This window comes from Dreissena polymorpha, chromosome 12, assembly GCF_020536995.1.
Source record: "Dreissena polymorpha isolate Duluth1 chromosome 12, UMN_Dpol_1.0, whole genome shotgun sequence".
Taxonomy (NCBI): domain Eukaryota; kingdom Metazoa; phylum Mollusca; class Bivalvia; order Myida; family Dreissenidae; genus Dreissena; species Dreissena polymorpha.
Genome location: NC_068366.1, coordinates 2617055 through 2636791, shown reverse-complemented (window position 1 = coordinate 2636791; position 19737 = coordinate 2617055). Strand labels below are relative to the sequence as shown.

General features: G+C 36.6%; 1 protein-coding gene across 6 annotated transcripts in view; it reads left to right on the top strand.

Annotated features, from left to right (window-relative positions):
• The window catches only part of LOC127854043 (centrosomal protein of 85 kDa-like), a 59489-nt gene that overhangs the window by 12367 nt on the left and 27385 nt on the right, over positions 1-19737 (top strand). For all 6 annotated transcript variants that reach the window (XM_052388980.1, XM_052388978.1, XM_052388977.1 and 3 more), the window contains exons 3-7: positions 8789-8827; positions 9531-10552; positions 11748-11815; positions 15575-15713; positions 16541-16635. In XM_052388980.1, the coding sequence (XP_052244940.1) occupies positions 8789-8827; positions 9531-10552; positions 11748-11815; positions 15575-15713; positions 16541-16635 (1363 nt within the window). The remainder of the gene's footprint in view (positions 1-8788; positions 8828-9530; positions 10553-11747; positions 11816-15574; positions 15714-16540; positions 16636-19737) is intronic.

The following is a 19737-nucleotide window of genomic DNA, read 5'->3' as shown; positions in this document are numbered from 1 at the left end:
AAAGGTCCGTTCAACAGATATGACAGAAAAACTTGGTCCTTCAGTTTGAAAATATCAGGAGTTATTGCCCTTTGTCAGAACTGGGTTATTTGTTGAGGAGTCTTTTTCATGTTTTTTATGGTTGGTTCAGTACTCAGTAGTTAGTAACTCCTTCATTACAGATTTTTAAACTTATTGCATTCAAGTCAAAATTATGTACAATAGGCTCTTTGAAATAATTGTACCTTGTATATGTCGTGTGAGTGTGTTTATCTATGTACCGAATTATAACTCGCCCCATGTATAACACGCATGCGATTTTTAATATCAAAAATGAAGAAAAAAATAACCTGAAAATCAAACCAAAAATCGGCCGCCATTTTTATATGCAATCAATTAATCCGGGTTATTGGAAAGTTTAATTATTCATTCAAAAGAGAAAGCTTCATTATGATAAGGAGCATGGGTTGCGTAGCACTAATTTTCTGACAATTTAGTAACTTTCTAGCAACAGACTAACAGTCCACATGCAATGCGTGTAAAGCATGTGAAAATAATAAATCATGTACATCATGTCATTCTTTCCGGGGATTCCATGGGCTTTAAATTTGAATGCTGAATAAAATCTTAGGAGGGCATGGGAGACGGGGCTGTAGTTGTTGAGATATTGTTGCGCTCCTCTTATGTGCGGGGGAAACAGACACAGCAACTCAGTTATTTTATTAAATGATTTATTAATTCTAACTCTTGTCATAACCACTTTTAGGCAATAATCATATTTTGCTCACAAGATAAAAAACACAAAAGCCACAGTAACACTTGTGTAATCGTAATCCAAGTTTCAAAAGCGCGTTTGATTTAAACTCGCGAAATCGGTGGTGAGGGCAGTTGGCACCAAACACTTTAAAAAACACCGAACACTTTAAAAAACTATTTTACAGTTTAAAATGATCTTAAAAAACAACAGAATGATGTTATTTAAAGTTAAACTAATCCGTTTACATACGTAGAATTGATAAATCCAACAAGCGTATATTCCAGCGTCTTGAAATTCCAGCCCTACCGCTCTGAAACTACACAGACTATTTATAGCTCACAGAACGATTGCGTTGGTCAATAGGGTCGATCGAGTTTACACGGCCTATGGTCGACCAAAAATATGCACACAGACCATTATAGCATATGTGTAAACAATGACATTCCCTATAGAATGGCTTCATTAAAGAAATTACATATATTAACTTTATAGGATTAGGACTCGAACCTTAAACTGTGATTAAAAGAAAAAACATGAGACAAGTGTTGCTATGGGGAGAAATAAACATGTTTATGATAAAAATAGTTCATCCTAATGCAAATTAAAACTGTAGGTGAACTTATTGTCGAAATTAACTGTGATGCTTATTGTAATAAAAAATGTATACATTTAAAGAAAACTGGGGCACATCAATATGTCAGTATTGACATACAACTGTTCATCTATTATGTTGGACATGTGATGTCATTGTTAGTCACACTACACAGGCCTGAATGTGATGTACATTGAAGGCTCCAAAGACCTGGACCAAACTAGAAAACACTAAGAATTCCCTGTTCACACCTACATGTACCTTTACCCGCGAATAAGACCTTGTTGAAACCTTAAAACTTTTCCAGCCCAACGTAAGCTGCCAATTTTGAAGTGCAAAAACACAGACAAAGAATTGTTTGTATATTTTATTCAAACATTTTAATTTTTGTAAACAACTGTTGCAGCCCCGTTCATATCTGCTGTTATTGACTTTTTGTTGTTTCGACAACGGCCCCTCAGTCTGTAAGATAATACATGTAGATTTTAGTTCTAGTTTATACTACATGTAATAAATCATCGGGCATTCAGCTGAGATGGCAAGTGCATATAGGTGGCACATTTTCTGCTTATTTGCTTTAGTCTCCGAGGCAAAAGCAATACATTCATAGAATAAATCTGTTTAAAAGCTTTTGTTTTCGGAGTAGTGGCGCTGCAGATCCTAAGGGAGGTAACAGTGACAAGAAAACTGTCTCTAGCATGCAATGTCAATTCACAGGGGACCTTACTCTCTCAGTTAAATGTTGATTTATGTAAACTTGTATTTGATTGTTCCCAGCAAACCTGACAGAATGTGGAAATTACTTCTAATTGTGTGTCTAAACTGGCATATAATCCATTATAATGAGTTCTAATTTTCATGATTACGTCCACATTGGTGTACTAAGTTGGGTGATAAAACATTTTCTGAAATCAAGTATTAACAAATCAGCCTATGACAGAATGTTTTTAGTTCTGTACATTAATATTCTGGTGTTATTCTTTTCAATGGGTTCCAAATTTCAGTGCGACTGAGCTGGAATTAGTTGCACTTTATACTTTAAACAGTCTGTACAGTGGGTTCTTAAATGGAGACCTATATTGTTGTATGTTACAAAAGTCAAAGAGACTACTATTGACTTTAGTTTCTTTTCAAAGTGTAAATCTTCAAGTTATTGGAAAGATTTTGTTGTTTGCCACTGTATCTAAAAGCATGCAATAAATGAGTTGAGCCTTACTACAGTACACTCCACGCGTTTTCCCCAAAAAACGCGCTCCCTCCGCGGTTTTTTTCTGCTAGCGAGTGTTCACGCGGCGTTGGAAGAGCGAGGTGAACTCGATAAAACGCTCGGCGTTACGCCGCGTTCGCTAATTCCCGCGGCGTGTATTACTTTAGGCTAGTCGGTAAATGCAGACACTTTCCGTTCTTATCAGTGATCGCCGCGCAACGCCGCGTTAGCAGTGTGCTACTGGGCATGCCAAAAAATAAAAACATTGTTATAATAAATTGTTTAAATACTGTAGTACATGTATAAAAAAGATAATTGTATAGAAAATTAATTCGTATAAAAATTATGTTTTTTAATTCACAGGTTCGTCTACAATATGAATTAGTCTAATATAATACATTTGAAAAATTAATATTTAAATCATAACACATATGACACAAGAATAATGTTCCGTAAAATTTCCAAATGAGAATAATAATTAGTAATCCGAAACACACTACGATTTTTAATTGTTAACACGACGTTTACAAATGCTTCCAATATACAGTCATCATGTATATTTCCCGACAAAAGCGCGCGAAAATTATGCTGCAATGTACAAGGTCAAGGTACAATGTATACTCCTGCAAAGCGTGCGTGTATTGATTTTTTTTATACAAACTTTGTAGCGCAGAGAACATTAAATTTTGTTGATTTCGGTTAAAAGTTTCTTTGGTATTTATTAAAGAAATTATATCGCGAATAAGTTGATATTTCCTCTAAAATAATTTCAAATCGAACACGCCGAATCTTTATCGTTACGGTATTTTAGTAGAGTAATTATTTTAACACTAATTGTACTGTAAACTGAATAAAGAAGACATCTGGGCGGAACTGGATTTTAAGTGTTTGACGTTATGAAAACACGCAAAGCTTGTCTACTGACCAATTGTGTAGACTGCTGTCTGCGGTGTTTTGACAAAAGGGATTAACATGTGTGAATGTCTCTCTGCCGATTTGGTCCATAATTACTGGTAAACATTGTTTAGAATGTCGACGCAACAAGAATACAACTGTGAATATTAAATGCAATTATCAAGTCAATAGTTACCACCTTTTAGCAATCAATGGAATAACCTACAAACAAAGAGAAAATCAATGCATTAGCGAGCAGAGAATTGACTTTGTTCCGACAATTAAAACCATTCCTTATGCATTCGTTGAACGTGTTCACTTGAGTAAGTTATGCCTTTAGACAGGAAGCGGCTTTTCTTTGATTACGTCAAACTGTCAATTCACACAGATTTGCGAGATTTTTAGGGTCCTTGGTCATTTGTATACATGTTCAGTATAGAAAATCACCCGCTAACATGAAAACTTTGGATTAAATTATCAAAATAAAAACAATGTTGCAAACTGTGTTTATATTAATTGGTAAGTATTAGTTAAAAGACGACGTTTTGTGTGTCGTAAATCAACGAGTTTTCTATACAACAACAACTACTTCTACAACCACGTCGGGATCGATCTATCTTGGTTGTTTTTTTTAATTGTAAATATTATACTACATGTACATGTATGTACTTGTAATAAATGTAATTTTATTTGAAAATCAGGAAGTCAGACAAAATTAAATTGATCGTTATCTCGTAAAACGCGGAGTTTTCCCCGCGTTGCCAACGCCGAGGGCCGCCGCGTCGGCTTATCAGTTTTGCCGATCGTTAACCGCCGCGTCCAAAATCATGCAAACGCCGCGTATAGCGGGATTTTCTTAATCTTCCTCCAGGTCGAAACCCGCGGAGTATGGAGGGAAATTGGGGAAAACGCGTGGAGTGTACTGTATGTGATAATGGGGCCTTAATGAGTGTGGTTTGTCGTCCCAGTGGGATAATGGGGCTTATTGAGTGTGGTTTGCCGTCCCAGTGGGATAATGGGGCTTAATGAGTGTGGTTTGCCGTCCCAGTGGGATAATGGGCCTTAATGAGTGTGGTTTGTCGTCCCAGTGGGATAATGGGGCTTAATGAGTGTGGTTTGCTGTCCCAGTGGGATAATGGGGCTTAATGAGTATGGTTTGTCTTCCCAGTGGGATAATGGGGCTTAATGAGTGTGGTTTGTCGTCCCAGTGGGATAATGGGGCTTAATGAGTGTGGTTTGCCGTCCCAGTGGGATAATGGGGCTTAATGAGTGTGGTTTGTCGTCCCAGTGGGATAATGGGGCTTAATGAGTGTGGTTTGCCGTCCCAGTGGGATTATGGGGCTTAATGAGTGTGGTTTGTCATCCCAGTGGGATAATGGGGCTTAATGAGTGTGGTTTGTCATCCCAGTGGGATAATGGGGCTTAATGAGTGTGGTTTGCCGTCCCAGTGGGATAATGGGGCTTAATGAGTGTGGTTTGTCATCCCAGTGGGATAATGGGGCTTAATGAGTGTGGTTTGCCATCCCTGATTAGCCTTCGCAGTCCACACAGGCTATAAGGGGCAACATTTTCTGTCTTAACTGGATTTCTGCTAAGAATAGACTTCCTTTAAACGAAAACTCCCATTAAAGCGGAAAGTGTCGTCCCTGCTCAGCCTGTGCTGACTGAACAGGCTTATCTCAAATGACACTGTTTGCAAATGCATTAAGCCCTATTTTCCCAGGTGGGTGGGTGGGTGGGTGGGCGGGCGGGCGGCGTTCACAGCAGTGTCTGCTTTGTAATTCAAATAGTTTTCATCCGATCTTCACCAAACTTGGTCAGAAGTTTTATCTAGACAATATCTAGGTCAAGTTCGTTTATGGGTCATGCTGGTTAAAAACTAGGTCACAGGGTCACTTAGTGCATTTCAAGCATTTAGCATGGTGTCCGCTCTGTAATAGAAGTAGTTTTCATCCGAAAAACACCATACTTGGTCAGAAGTTGTATCTAGACAATATCTAGGTCAAGTTTGAATATGGGTCATGCAGGGTCAAAAACTAGGTCACAGGGTCACTTAGTGCATTTCAAGCATTTAGCATGGTGTCCGCTCTCTAACTGAATTAGTTTTCATCTGATCTTCACCAAATTTGGTCAGAAGTTGTGTCTAGATGATATGTAGGTCAAGTTCAAATATGGGTCATGGTAAAGTTATCAAGTTGTCCAAAACCTTCAAAGGGGCGTATCTTGTGACAGTTTGGCACTCTTGTTTTTGTTTGATATTGTGCATGGACTGCAGTGTTTTTGTTCATTCAAAATAGGGTCTGGTAATCCGCCCCATTCCCAAGTGAAACAAGTAGATATTTTTCCCTAATGGAGCTTAAAAATTCCCAATGGAAGGTTTAAAAAAGTATGAATATATATATATATATATATATATATACTTTTTGTAGATCTCAATATATTGTTCATCTCCCATCCATATAAGTTCAACCTTATAAGTTAATATAATACTGAAAACACTTATATTCTCAATTTTGACGCATTTTTAGCAAAACAACAACACTAATTTCCCAATTTTCCCAATTATAGTCAAAACGCTGGAGATTTTCCCAATCCTTACGGAACCAGGCCCCATTAAAAAAATAGTTCAATTTGCGTTTTGATATCAAAGCTGAATAAACATTGAGGGAATGAACACATGCCCTAATTAGTGGCCAGAGTGTTCATTTCATTGGTTGGCCTTGTTTTGTTGATTTGCATTCTTTTGAAATTTAATTACAATTACATTAATGTAAACAGATAGCCATGGCCTATTGTGGGATGCTCCTCTTTAGCCATGTAAGATATTTTTTGGTTTTAAGTATCATTTGTTATATTGGAGTTAATTTGTTAACTCGTGTTCTTCAGTTTATGTGCTGGATTTAATCTTTGAGTTCTTCTTCATGTTTTTATTTAAATTAAAAAAGATTAATAAGTCTGGAGAAAGGGATTTTTAAATTATTGGATATTAAAATAAACAGCTTTTGCACAAATGTCTTGGTGCTTGTAAGTTGAAGTTGTGCCTTTAGACCCTATGTTGACTTCTCTGATTTGTTTGTTGAGCTTCTTGAAGAGATATTAATAGACTGAAGCGAATTGTGTCATTTCAACACCGGATTTTGATGTGCTCTTGTTATTTTTGTTGTTGTTGTTTTTGATGATGGTGTTCAAAGTGGCTGTTGTCAAGTATGAGAAAGGGGAGATAAAAAAAATTGTGATGGTGAATAACTCTAGTGAGTGACCCTTGAAACTACTGTGTTGAATGAATTAGGTTTTGCTTTATAAGTTTTCATATATCGAATTAAACATGGCATTTGATGTTAAACTTCCATCTACATGGAGCATGCTGTTGTTCTCTTAAAGGGGCCTTTTCACAGATTTGGGAATGTTTTGAAGTTTTTCATAAAATGCTTTATATTGATAAATGTGAACTTGATATAAAAAGCTCCAGTTAAAAATCAAAAATAAAATTTAAAAAAGAAAAAAAATGTAACCCTCCACAGGGCTCGAACCACTGACTCCTGGAGTAAAAAGTCTAACACTTAGACCACTGGGCCATCCTTCCGGATACAATGCCAGATGTATTTTATACTCTATCAAAGCAATCCTTGTAGTTTCACAGAATATAACGACAACAACAGAACTCTCCAAATTATTCATTTGTGTCGCGTTGCAACGCTTTATAATTTTCGGATTTTCAAATTGTCAAAAAAAAAATGCATATAATGTTTATTTTAGAGCATGGTAAGTTCAGTATTACTGTTTCCTCACAAATATCATAACTACAACGAATATTTGCAAATCTGAAACAACTTTTTTCAATTTTGTCAATTTACCCAAACGTGAAAGGCCCCTTTAATGATTGTAATCACATGTGCTCACTAGGTACCCATCTTAATTAATTACTTAAAACACACTTTTATGTGAAATTGAAATAAGACATCCATCTTTGAATAAACTACATTGATGCTTTTTTTTACAATGCTTCAAACTCAGTTTTACATCATGTATTTATTAATTTTAGCAAATTATCAGTTTGATCTGTAATTGAATTATTTAAATTGATTTGATCACAAAATGAATGCTGGTTTTGAAATTTCTCTAAATCTTTTCCTGTGTCCATGCATGCATGAACGATGGAACACAGTTAAACAAATAGTTAAAATGATATAAAACATTATTACTTCTAATGAAAAGTCATGAACAAATGCTTTTTTTATTCAAAATATCATAACAAAACATGTAATGAACATTTATGAGTGGGAATGTGCCAAAGTGATTTCCATCCTAAGCTAAATTTCATATTCCAAGTTCACAATAATAAAGTGTTTAAAGATTGTATATTGCACATGACCAGCATGATGCAATCTTTGAAGTTAAAGACTTATTACTAGAACCAAGATCTACACTAAATTTTATTGCACTTTGTTGTTCACGCCCCTGGTAACCTAATCTTTAAAAAAATACTGCAGAAAGATATTGATTATTAACATTTAAAGGGTCAGTCAACCAAATTGACAAAAAAACAAAAGTTCTAAAATACTGTCATTAAATGCTTTATATTGATAAATTTAAACATTGGATCTAAACATCTCCAGTAAAAAGTTAAGAATGAAATGAAAAAAAAAGAAAAAAAAGTAGCCCTGAACAGGGCTCGAACCACTGACCCTGGAGTAAAAAGAGTAAAAAGTCTCCCAAGTAGACCACTCGGCCATCCATGCTCATACAATGAGCGTTGTATTTTATACTTTACATAAGCAATCTTCGTAGTTTCGCAATAAAACGACAACAACAGAACTCTCCAAATTACCTGGTAGACATACTCAGTAAAATTTTATTACCGAATATACTGAAAATATGAAAACTGAATAACATTTTTCAGCTCATGTCATATATGTGTACCATTCATTATATTGTAATCAATATTTAAACTAAATTGTAAAGAAATATGGTATTTTAGATTTTTTCTTTTTTTTTTTCGTGATATATAGCAATCTGGACATCTGGTTAACCGCCCCTTTAATGTCTTCTTAGCAACAAAACTCATCAAGATTATACAACATTTAATAATATTCTGACAGTTTCTGTAAAATCCTTTGTTTAAAATTGATGTAATCAAATAAATTTTGTAAATCCAAAAATGTAATATTTTTCTCTGAAAATATTAATTTAACATGATAATGACAAATTAAATTATTAAAGTTTCCAAGAGCCGGGGCATCATTTTTGGGTAGCTCGGGTACAATGTACTTTGAAACAAACATTAAATATGTTGTTTTCTAATTTTGATAAAGCACTGTTTTGATGACTACAATTACCTGATGTTGTTGTATGATTTCAGATTATCAGAAGATGTTGCAGGGTCGAGCCCCAGCCTCAGGTGGGTAGTGGAACTCTTAAAAGGGATCATTGTCTTAAAATGTCTTAGGAATCCTTGGGAAATATCTATATATATATAACAATATAACAGTGATAGAAACATTTCCAAAGTTCTTAAACATTAATTGTTTTGCCAAAAATAACAGCAAAAAGTGTACATTTTCTTGAAAATCTGACAAATATTTTCCCAAAAAGATGCATAATTTTCCCAATTAACTTAATAATTAGGTAATGGAGTGTATTATACAGGGATATAAATCCAAAGCACTTAATGATATTATTTAAAAAGTGCAATTAAACATGCAATTATTAACAATTAGAATATTGTTATTTATAATCATATTAGTAATGATTCTGTTTTCCCAACTTCATGGTTTATCACACGTTTCCCCCCAATCAGGCTGTAGAATATATAGCAAACAAATCACTGTGAAAGATTCATATGTGTCATGTTCTGAGAAAACTGGGCATAATGCACGTGCGTAAAGTGTCATCCCAGATTAGCCTGTGCAGTCCGCACAGGCTAATCAGGGAAAACACTTTCTGCTTTTATGATATTTTTTGTTTAAATTAAGTCTCTTCTTAGCAAAAATCCAATTTAGGCGGAAAGTGTCGTCCCTGATTAGCCTGTGCAGACTGCACAGGCTAATCTGGGACAACACTTTACGCACATGCATTATGCCCTGTTTCTGATGTTTTTGCAGGATGGAGCAGCACCCAGCCATCTCTACCTTCCTACTCCAGTCGGTTCCCAGCAGCAAGTTCAGGCAGCTACCTGCATGCCAGGAACCAGTCAGGGTTAGCTAGAACCGGTTCCCACCCTGGCTACTCAACCACTTACCAGCCGGGTAAATACGGGGTACCGGTGGAATCATCCGGGTACAATGCAACCAGTCTGTCAAATTATAGGTCATTAGCACCGGATGAGAACAGCCATTGGTCGGAAAATGTGTATAATGATAAGACTTATGGGTACGTAGGTCGTGAGTTTGACCTTGAACCCTACAGGAGTGCAGCTCACAGGGTAACGGACTATGCCAGTGATTCTGGCCAAAGATCTCATTCTACTAAGCGGGTGGACTATTCTAGTGATTCTGGCCGCAACCACATCGGTCGTCCGTCCATCTCTGATTACTCCAGCGACAGCGGAATGAACCCTCGACATCAACGCCAGCGTTCGAGTGACTTTGAGTTGGAGATACCAAGCCCGGACACGTCTCGCAGTCAATCCCGGTCTCACAATGAGGATATTTTCAGTTCACCAGTGAAAAGCAGCATCCAGGCAGCAGACTTTGAACGATTCAACAACAATCAGGCAAGCTTTGATGACGATGAGCAGCCTGGGCAGCTGCAGCATAATCATTACAGGAAGATTTCGCAGAGCGAACCAAGCCTAGATTCTCATAATGAGGCCAAGAGGAATGGCAATAAAGCCGAGAGACGTTCAGATGGTCACAGTGATGACCAGGACAGTGGTCCCGACCGTGAAATGGGGAAACAGAACAGCGATACCTTCCGGGAAAACTTCACCTCCCCGCCTCTCTACCACGGCAATGTTGCTGACTTGACACTGGTCCAACATGGTAAGATGCCGCGGGGAAAACCCAGCAACCTGACAAGCTGGCAGCAAGAGCAGCGCTCCTCGCCAAGCCCTCGCGACCTTGACCTTCACACGAGGCTGTCCTTGAAGCCAGGCTTGGTTCATAGGCCGTACTCTCAGGACAAGGTATCATGTTAACGTTGTAGATTTTATTGACCTCTTTGGGCTATTCAAATTATGCCCCCTTCAAAGTGTATATTGCTTAACATTTGCCTTTGGCTGATATAGTTGTTTCAAAAGAAGACACATGTAGATTTTTAGGTCACCAGGTCAAAGGTCAAAGTCCCATGGGTTTGTGTAAAGAAATTAGTTTCTTCATGATAGCCTGAGAATGCTTTGACATGAATTTAAATTGGTATGCTTGTTGCTTTTAAGGAATGAATGATGGCCGTAGATTTTCAGGTCAATATGTCAAAGGTCACGGTTACAAGGCTTGTAACAGGACATAAGTCTCTGCACCATATGATCATGCAAATTATGTTATTGTTCAAAATCGAGGCCTGTTATCGGGTCCCCCATTCCAAATGGAAAAGAAATATATATTTTTCCCAAATTTGGACCTAAAAACTCCCAATTGAAAGTGTTTTTGTTTTTTTAGAGCAGCATTTTTTTTTATCTCCCATGGAGCTCTACAAGTAAGACTTTTTTAAAGGTAATTTTTAAAACACTAATTCATATTTTGAAGCATTTGTTAGCAAAATAACAAAAACACTAATTTCCCAATTGTGGTCAAAACGCGGTGATTTTTCCCAATCCACATGGACCCGGCCCCATTCCCAAAACAGTGAAAAAAAATCTGTTATGTTGTTGTTACATGGGTGGAAAATAAGCCCTCTACTAATATTGAGTTTACCAGGTCGATGGTCAAGGCCTATGGGGCTTGTGTCTAGAAATTGTGTTCCACACTATTTCTAGAGAATTTGTTGGATTATAATATCATAAATTAAAATGCGGCTTAGTCTTGACAACCCCATTTTTTGTAAATCAAGAGATATTGGTTCAAGGTCACGGAAACAGCTGCTGCAGGGGGTGGGGCATACATGCGTTAGCAATCATCTCTTCCTTTACCTTGAATGTTAATTAATCGTCAGGCAGTATCAAATTACAATAGAAAATTCAGTTAAAAATATTTGCCTTTGAATTTCAAAAGGCACCCTTACCTGTTACAGGCGATAAATTATGTATAAATTATCTATAATATAATATTCCAACTTGATACTAAACTAGATAAATAAAAAGTAAAATAATTACCGCTAAAATATATGTTGAAAAGCTATGGTATGACTAAGAAGTTTGAGCAAAGAACAATTCTATATTTCAGAAAGCGTTCCGTGACAGAGAGTTCTCCAGTGATAACAACACAGACTCAGATCTGTTGCGGCAGAATGAGTAAGGATTAAACTGCCGTGGATATTGGGCAATGCACAATAATCTTAAAGAAAACATAGAGAACATACAGTCAATCTTGTGCTTGCGACCACTTGAATTAAGCGACTTTTGTCTTATGCGACCACTTTAAATCTCGCCTGAGCGTTTTAACTATATTTTCATATTGTATTAAGCGACTTGTGTCTTACGCGACCAGCCACTGCTGATTTTAGTGTATTTTGATGCTCAAGTCTTGAATTAAGGGACCGCTTTAAGGTAAAAGTGGAAAATCAGTTGACCGTTCAGGGACAAGTCAGTTTTGATTGTTTATCTAAGCCGATAACATGACTGATTACACCTTTGTTTTAATTTCACACCAGCCATTTTCCTTTGTCTCAATGACCGGTTCTGACCGGTGTTAATGCTGACTGCGTATCAATTTTTGGTGTCGAATAATACAGTGAGGTATTGCCAACAGTCTACGGGTTAAAGAGTTTACTATCTGGGACGTTAAGTGACAAATTTGATCGCCGATTTTATTGCAGAAACAATGCGCCGACGCGACAAACATTATCACAGTGTTCTCGAGAGGTGTAAAAAATAAAATATTAATCGGTAACATGTAGCGAAATCTGTTCATTAAAAAATGTACTGGTAATTGTTATGATGCCAATTAGTTTGTGTTAGCAAATTTTTCAATCAGGCGTGTTTATTAGTTTTCAATCAAGGTGTTTTAATATTTCCCTATGTACCATAATCGAGTCAGATATTTATAAGCTTACATGCAGAAATTAAAATGTTAAAACAAAAAGTATTAATGTTAAATGAGAAAAATCGGGTATATGAAGTGTCGAAGAGTAAAAGTACACGTAAATTTAATCGCGAATGAGTTTGGAGTCGGAAAAACCCATTCTCCGTGCAAACCATTTACATTGTATTTAGAATTAGAGAGAACAAATACAACTTATTTTAAGTAAAAAATTGTTTTATTCATTTTATTAGCTCATCTATTTTTTGAAAAAAAATTATGAGCTATTGTCATCACCTTGGCGTCGGCGTTGGCGTTGGCGTTGGCGTTGGCGTTGGCGTCGGCGTCCGGTTAAGTTTTGCGTTTAGGTCCACTTTTCTCAGAAAGTATCAATGCTATTGCATTCAAACTTGGTACACTTACTTACTATCATGAGGGGACTAGGCAGGCAAAGTTAGATAACTCTGGCGTGCATTTTGACAGAATTATGTGCCCTTTTTGTACTTAAAAAATTGCAAATTTTGGTTAAGTTTTGCGTTTAGTTCCACTTTTCTCAGTAAGTATCAATGCTATTGCATTCAAACTTGGTACACTTACTTACTATCATGAGGGGACTGGGCAGGCAAAGTTAGATAACTCTGGCATGCATTTTGACAGAATTATGTGCCCTTTTTATACTTAGAAAATTGACAATTTTGGTTAAGTTTTGTGTTTAGGTCCATTTTATTCCTTAAGCATCAAAGCTATTGCTTTCATACTTGCAACACTTACTAACTATCATAAGGGGACTGTGCAGGCAAAGTAATGTAACTCTGACTGGCATTTTGACAGAATTATGTGCCCTTTTTATACTTAGAAAATTGAAAATTTGATTAAGTTTTGTGTTTAGGTCCACTTTATTCCTACAGTATCAAAGCTATTGCTTTCATACTTGCAAGATTTATGAACTATCATAAGGGGACGGTGCAGGCAAAGTTATGTAACTCTGACTGGCATTTGGACGGAATTATGGGCCCTTTATACTTAGAAAATTGAAAATTTGGTTAAGATTTATGTTTTGGTCACTTTACCCCTAAAGTATCATAGATATTGCTTTCATACTTGGAACACTCACAAACTATCATAAGGGTACAGTAAAAGGACAAGTTGCATAACTCTGGTTGTCATTGTTACGGAATTATGGCCCTTTTTTGACTTAGTAACTTTTAATATATGGTTAAATTTTGTGTTTCGATCCACTCGAAGTATCAAGGCTATTGCTTTCAAACTTCAAATACTTACATGCTATCATGAGGTTACTGTACCTGGCAACTTGAATTTTACTTTGACCTTTGAATGACCTTGACTCTCAAGGTCAAATTATTAAATTTTGCTAAAATTGCCATAACTTCTTTATTTATGATTAGATTTGATTGATACTTTGATGAAACTACTCTTACCTGACATACCACAATAGACTTCACCCAAACCATCCCCCGTGCCCTCCCCCCCCTCCCCCCCCTCCCCCCCCCCCCTAATTTTTTTTTTTTTTTTTTTTTTTATAAGATCATCTCACAAATGACCACCACACCCTCACACTATACCCCCACCCCACCCCCCCACCCACCCCCCCCCCCAAATTTTTTTTTTGATTTTTTTTTTTTTTTTTTTTTTTTTTTTTTAAGATCATCTCACAAATTATCACCACACCCTCACACTATACCCCCCCCCCGATTTTTTTTTTTTTTTTTTTTTTTTCGCTTTTTTGGAAGATAATGTAATAAATGTCCACAACCCCACACTATACACCCCTCTTCACTCCACTCCTCCCTCCTTTGTGATTGAAAATGAGAGTCCCTTCACCTTTAAAAAGAAAATAGATGAGCGGTCTGCACCCGCAAGGCGGTGCTCTTGTTTATATTTAGATTCATTTGATTACAAAATCTGATATTGCTGTGTCAAAAGGAGATAATCCTATATCTGGATTTAAAATCAAAGGTCTGCATTCATCCCAAATGGCCTTTATATTTAAAGACCATTTTATTAAGAGACCACTTTTGGTTACTCCCTTTAGTGGTCTCTAAATACAAGATTGACTGTACTTTTCTATAGATTACTTGCGAATCATCAAATAGTTGTGGGTGTTTAGTCAGCTAAACCAAGACTAAGTTGCTCATCATTTGGATCATGATTTTATCTGTGTCTTTAGACTAACTAAGAGTGTACATTTACTTCTATTATTGTCTGTAAAGTTGGGGATCAAAATACACAAGGATAAAACTCACACAACTAAAAACAAGTATCTTTAGATTGTAAAGCTTGTTCATAATCATTTGCCTATATTGATTTAAAAACAAGATTTATATTATTAAATTGTACATGAAAGCATGTTTTATGTTTTAAAACTTTGTTTTAAAATGAAAAGGTGTAATTTTTTGCTCTCCACCTCAAATTAATTGAATAAAGTAATATTTGTCATTATATGTCTGCGGGGGTTAAATTGAACAAATATATCTTAATTTCCCATATTCGCTGGCTTAGTTGGTAGAGATGTTGACTACAAATCTGAGGATTGCGGGTTCCATTCCCAGCCCTGTCACATATCTTATGTGGGGATTGACAATCAAATTATTTTCACATGATCACCATGATCTGACAAAAAATTGTTAAATAAACCCAAAATTGAAATAAAAAGAACAAACATTTGATCCCCGCTCTGTGAAAAGGGGGCTTAATGCATGTACGTAAAGTTTCGTCCCAGATTAGCCTGTGCAGTCAGCACAGGCCAATCAGGGACAAAACTCTCCGATTTAATTGTATGTTTGTTTAAAGGAAGATTCTTCTTGACAAAAATCCAGTTTGGGCGTATAATAGAGTCATCCTTGATTAGTCTGTGCAGACTGCACTGCCCAATCTGGGATGAGACTTTACTTGCATGCATTTAACCCTGTTTTCTCAGAGTGAGGCTCAGTTCAATAAGCAAAACAACAACAACACAAACAACAACAAATATAAATAAAAAAATAAATAAATAAAACATTTTAATCTTTCAGTACAGACAGCCATCGTCGAGTTGAGAGTCAGCTGAGAGAGAGAGTGTTGGAGTTGGAGGAGCTTGTGAAGGAGTATGAGACTAAGCTGAGGCAGCGCTCACACGGCACTGAGACTAGGGCGACTTTCACTCAGATGCAGGTGGGAACATTTAGGATAGTACGCTTTTTAAAGCATTATATGTGTGTCTAAGGGATATACGAGAATAGTAAACAAGATAATTTTTTGAAAACAAGATAAGATTTTTTTTATTAAACTATCTTCTGTTTCCTTTTTGTGATTTAAAATTAAAATAAAGAGCAAAGAAAGGTCCATCCACTTCTTACCATATGCACTATATTGCAGTCATAGAAAAAGCAGAAGTGTTCATATGTAATTGAATGTGTCCAAGAAAACTTTTCAAGTTTGCAATTATAAAATTGAAAATCTGAGCAAGGCAGCAAGTCCCATTCAAAATTTAACAATGCTGGGGTTTCATTCAGATTTAAAGTAGAGTTGATTTGTAAGTGTAGGGGCCATTGAGATTATTTTTTACTAAAGCCTAAATAGTAGCTGTGTTTAGTTAAATATTTCAGTAAAAAATAGCTGTAGGATTCATCTGTCTCGCGGTTCTAAAGGAAACCCCTGCAAAGTGCATGTTTACTGGCTCAAGCTTATTTCTAACACTGCATTAAGGACTAATTTAAAATTCTATACCTTAAGCAAAATATATGCTGAATCTGTTCAAAATGTTTCTTTAAAATGAGTGCAGTTTTCCCTCAAAATGTACCTAGGTGTAATAAAGAAACTTACCCCTTACAATTCTCTCTATAATTAAGGTCGCATGAGAGTTACCCACAAATTTGGTATTGCCATACTATTTTTTCCCTTTTTCTATGGCTAGTGCTCTTGTCCCATCTGCCATTGACCTCAGTGCTACGTTCTTTCTGCACACAGACCCCCATTGACCTCTGTATGTCTACATTCAGGAGCTAGAGTTCAGGAATGCGGAGCTGCGTACAGAGCTGGCCAAGATGAAGCACCAGAAGCAGGCTGAGATAGAGGAACTGGAGATCAAACTGGGGTAGGAGACGGCTATCTATTACATAGCTTTCCATTGACTTTTATTTCTTTTTTAAAAATATATGCGTTAAAGACTATGTACAAATGTTTAAGTCTTTATTAACTGTCTGTTCTGTTCTGTTAATTAAATCACATTTGTATGATATTCTTTGGTGTTACTTTTAATGACCTTCTATGACATCACATTGCAGTAAGTTCCATCAACTCACAATTTCATTAACTGCCATAATCGAACAATTAAGTAAACTTCCATCAACTCACAATTGCATTCACTGCCATGAACTCACAATGGCATTGACCTCCATGAACTCACAATTGCATGGACTACCATCAACTCGCAATTGCATTGACCTCCATGAATTCACCATTTCATGGACTGCCATCAACTCACAATTGCATTGACCACTATGAACTCTCAATTGCATCGACTGCCATCAACTCACAATTGCATTGACCTCCATGAACTCATAATTGCATGGACTGCCATCAACTCACAATTACATTGACCTCCATGAACTCACAATTGCATCGACTGCCATGAACTCACAATTGCATGGACTGCCATCAACTCACAATTGCATGGACTGCCATTAACTCACAATTGCATTAACCTCCATGAACTCACAATTGCATTGACCTCCATGAACTCACAATTGCATGGACTGCCATCAACTCACAATTGCATTGACCTCCATGAATTCACCATTGCATGGACTGCCATCAACTCACAATTGCATTGACCACTATAAACTCAAAATTGCATCAACTGCCATCAACTCACAGTTGCATTGACCTTCATGAACTCACAATTGCATGGACTGCCATCAACTCAATTACATTGACCTCCATGAACTCACAATTGCATTAACCTCCATCAACTCACAATTGCATGGACTGCCATCAACTCACAATTGCATGGACTGCCATCAACTCACAATTGCATTAACCTCCATGAACTCACAATTGCATCAACTGCCATCAACTCACAATTGCATTGACCTCCATGAACTCACAATTGCATGGACATCCATCAACTCACAATTGCATTAACCTCCATGATCTCACAATTGCATCAACTGCCATCAACTCACAATTGCATTGACCTCCATGAACTCACAATTGCATCAACTGCCATCAACTCACAATTGCATTAACCTCCATGAACTCACAATTGCATGGACTGCCATCAACTCACAATTTCATTGACCACTATAAACTCACAATTGCATCAACTGCCATCAACTCACAATTGCATTGACCTCCATGAACTCACAATTGCATGGACTGCCATCAATTAAATTACATTGACCTCCATTAACTCACAATTGCATCGACTGCCATCAACTCACAATTGCATGGACTGCCATCAACTCACAATTGCATGGACTGCCATCAACTCACAATTGCATTAACCTCCATGAACTCACAATTGCATCAACTGCCATCAACTCACAATTGCATTGACCTCCATGAACTCATAATTGCATGGACTGCCATCAACTCACAATTGTATTAACCTCCATGAACTCACAATTGCATCAACTGCCATCAACTCACAATTGCATTGACCTCCATGAACTCACAATTGCATCAACTGCCATCAACTCACAATTGCATTAACCTCCATGAACTCACAATTGCATTGACTGCCATCAACTCACACTTGTATTGACCTCCATGAACTCACTGCCATCAACTAACACTTGTATTGACCTCCATGAACTCATAATTACATTGACTGCCATGAACTGTTGATAATTGGCACTATTGTTTTACTCTTGGAAATTTAATATACAAACTGCGGGAGTGGGGGCTAATTGTTTAGACATAGTTGACAAATTTATGAAACTAAAAAAAAATCAGACGAGACATTAGGCAGCTTATTTTGGATGATTTGTTAACCAATATCCAACTCTGATTGCTATTGAAAAATAATGATGTTTTAAGTAACAATTTTATCAAGATAAGCATTCCTTTTTAAATCTTGACCAGTAAATGTCGCATTTATTTTATCATAATTAAATATTTTGAATGTAAAATAAGCAGTCAGTGCTCACGCTGCTGCCAGACATTATTGCCAATGGCGATTATTTTATCCAACTGGCTATTATTTCTTAAAATTGTCTAGAAAAAATGGCGATTATTTTATCCGCCTACATAAAAAACAAATTGCCTCTAAATGTTGTCCGGCGAATGCGAAACGCCTGCAAATCGGGCCATCAAGCAGGAAAAATCGATAACGAGATTACCTGTGTACACACTCGACCCTGTGTATTGTCATACACGCGTCAATAACTTCTGCGACATTGTGGCCTAGAGCATTTTTCTCAATCAGTGTCCGACAGCAGTGATATATTTCGGAAAAAACGTCTTTAATCTCCCTGTGCTTTACCAATTATCGGTAACTGTTAGATCTTTGTTAATTTTTCGCCAATTATTATTTAATCGTCATTATTGAAAATCGCCGCTAATATTGTTGGCTGGTTTTGTTTTGCACGCCGTTTTTTCTGCAATTAGATTACATTGAACATTGCTTGATGAAATAATTATTTAATCGCCATCAACTAATTATCCCCGTAATTACCGCTGTTTGTCGTCTGCTTTAACATATGATTCCAATTTTTTACCAGGTAACCTGGTTTTCCCAACTCAAAGGGACCCGGCATATGCCATGGTCAGCTAATTTTAACGAAACACGTGTTTGGAATTACACTAAGGTGGTGTATTTTAACTCACGCGCTGTGACGTTAATTGATGTAAACATGATCGGCATTGCGAAAGTGTTATTTTTGGAATAAATCATTTACAATTTATATTGGCCTCTGCCTACAATATTGCGGCCAATGGCAAACGCCGTATTAAGAGATAAAGTAGTCGAACGATATGCACATTTTAGATTATGCATATTAATATTTTATATTATGCATATTTCATGTGCAAAACGCGTACGATTTTTCGGATTACCGTTTTTGGATACTGTATTTTTTTCGTCCATTATGATTTATTTTCGAAGTTCTTAACAGCAAAAATAGAATGACGAATACACATGCGGTGATACGGAAGGTGTGGTTTATAATATTTCGAGTGTTCACCAAAAATTGCA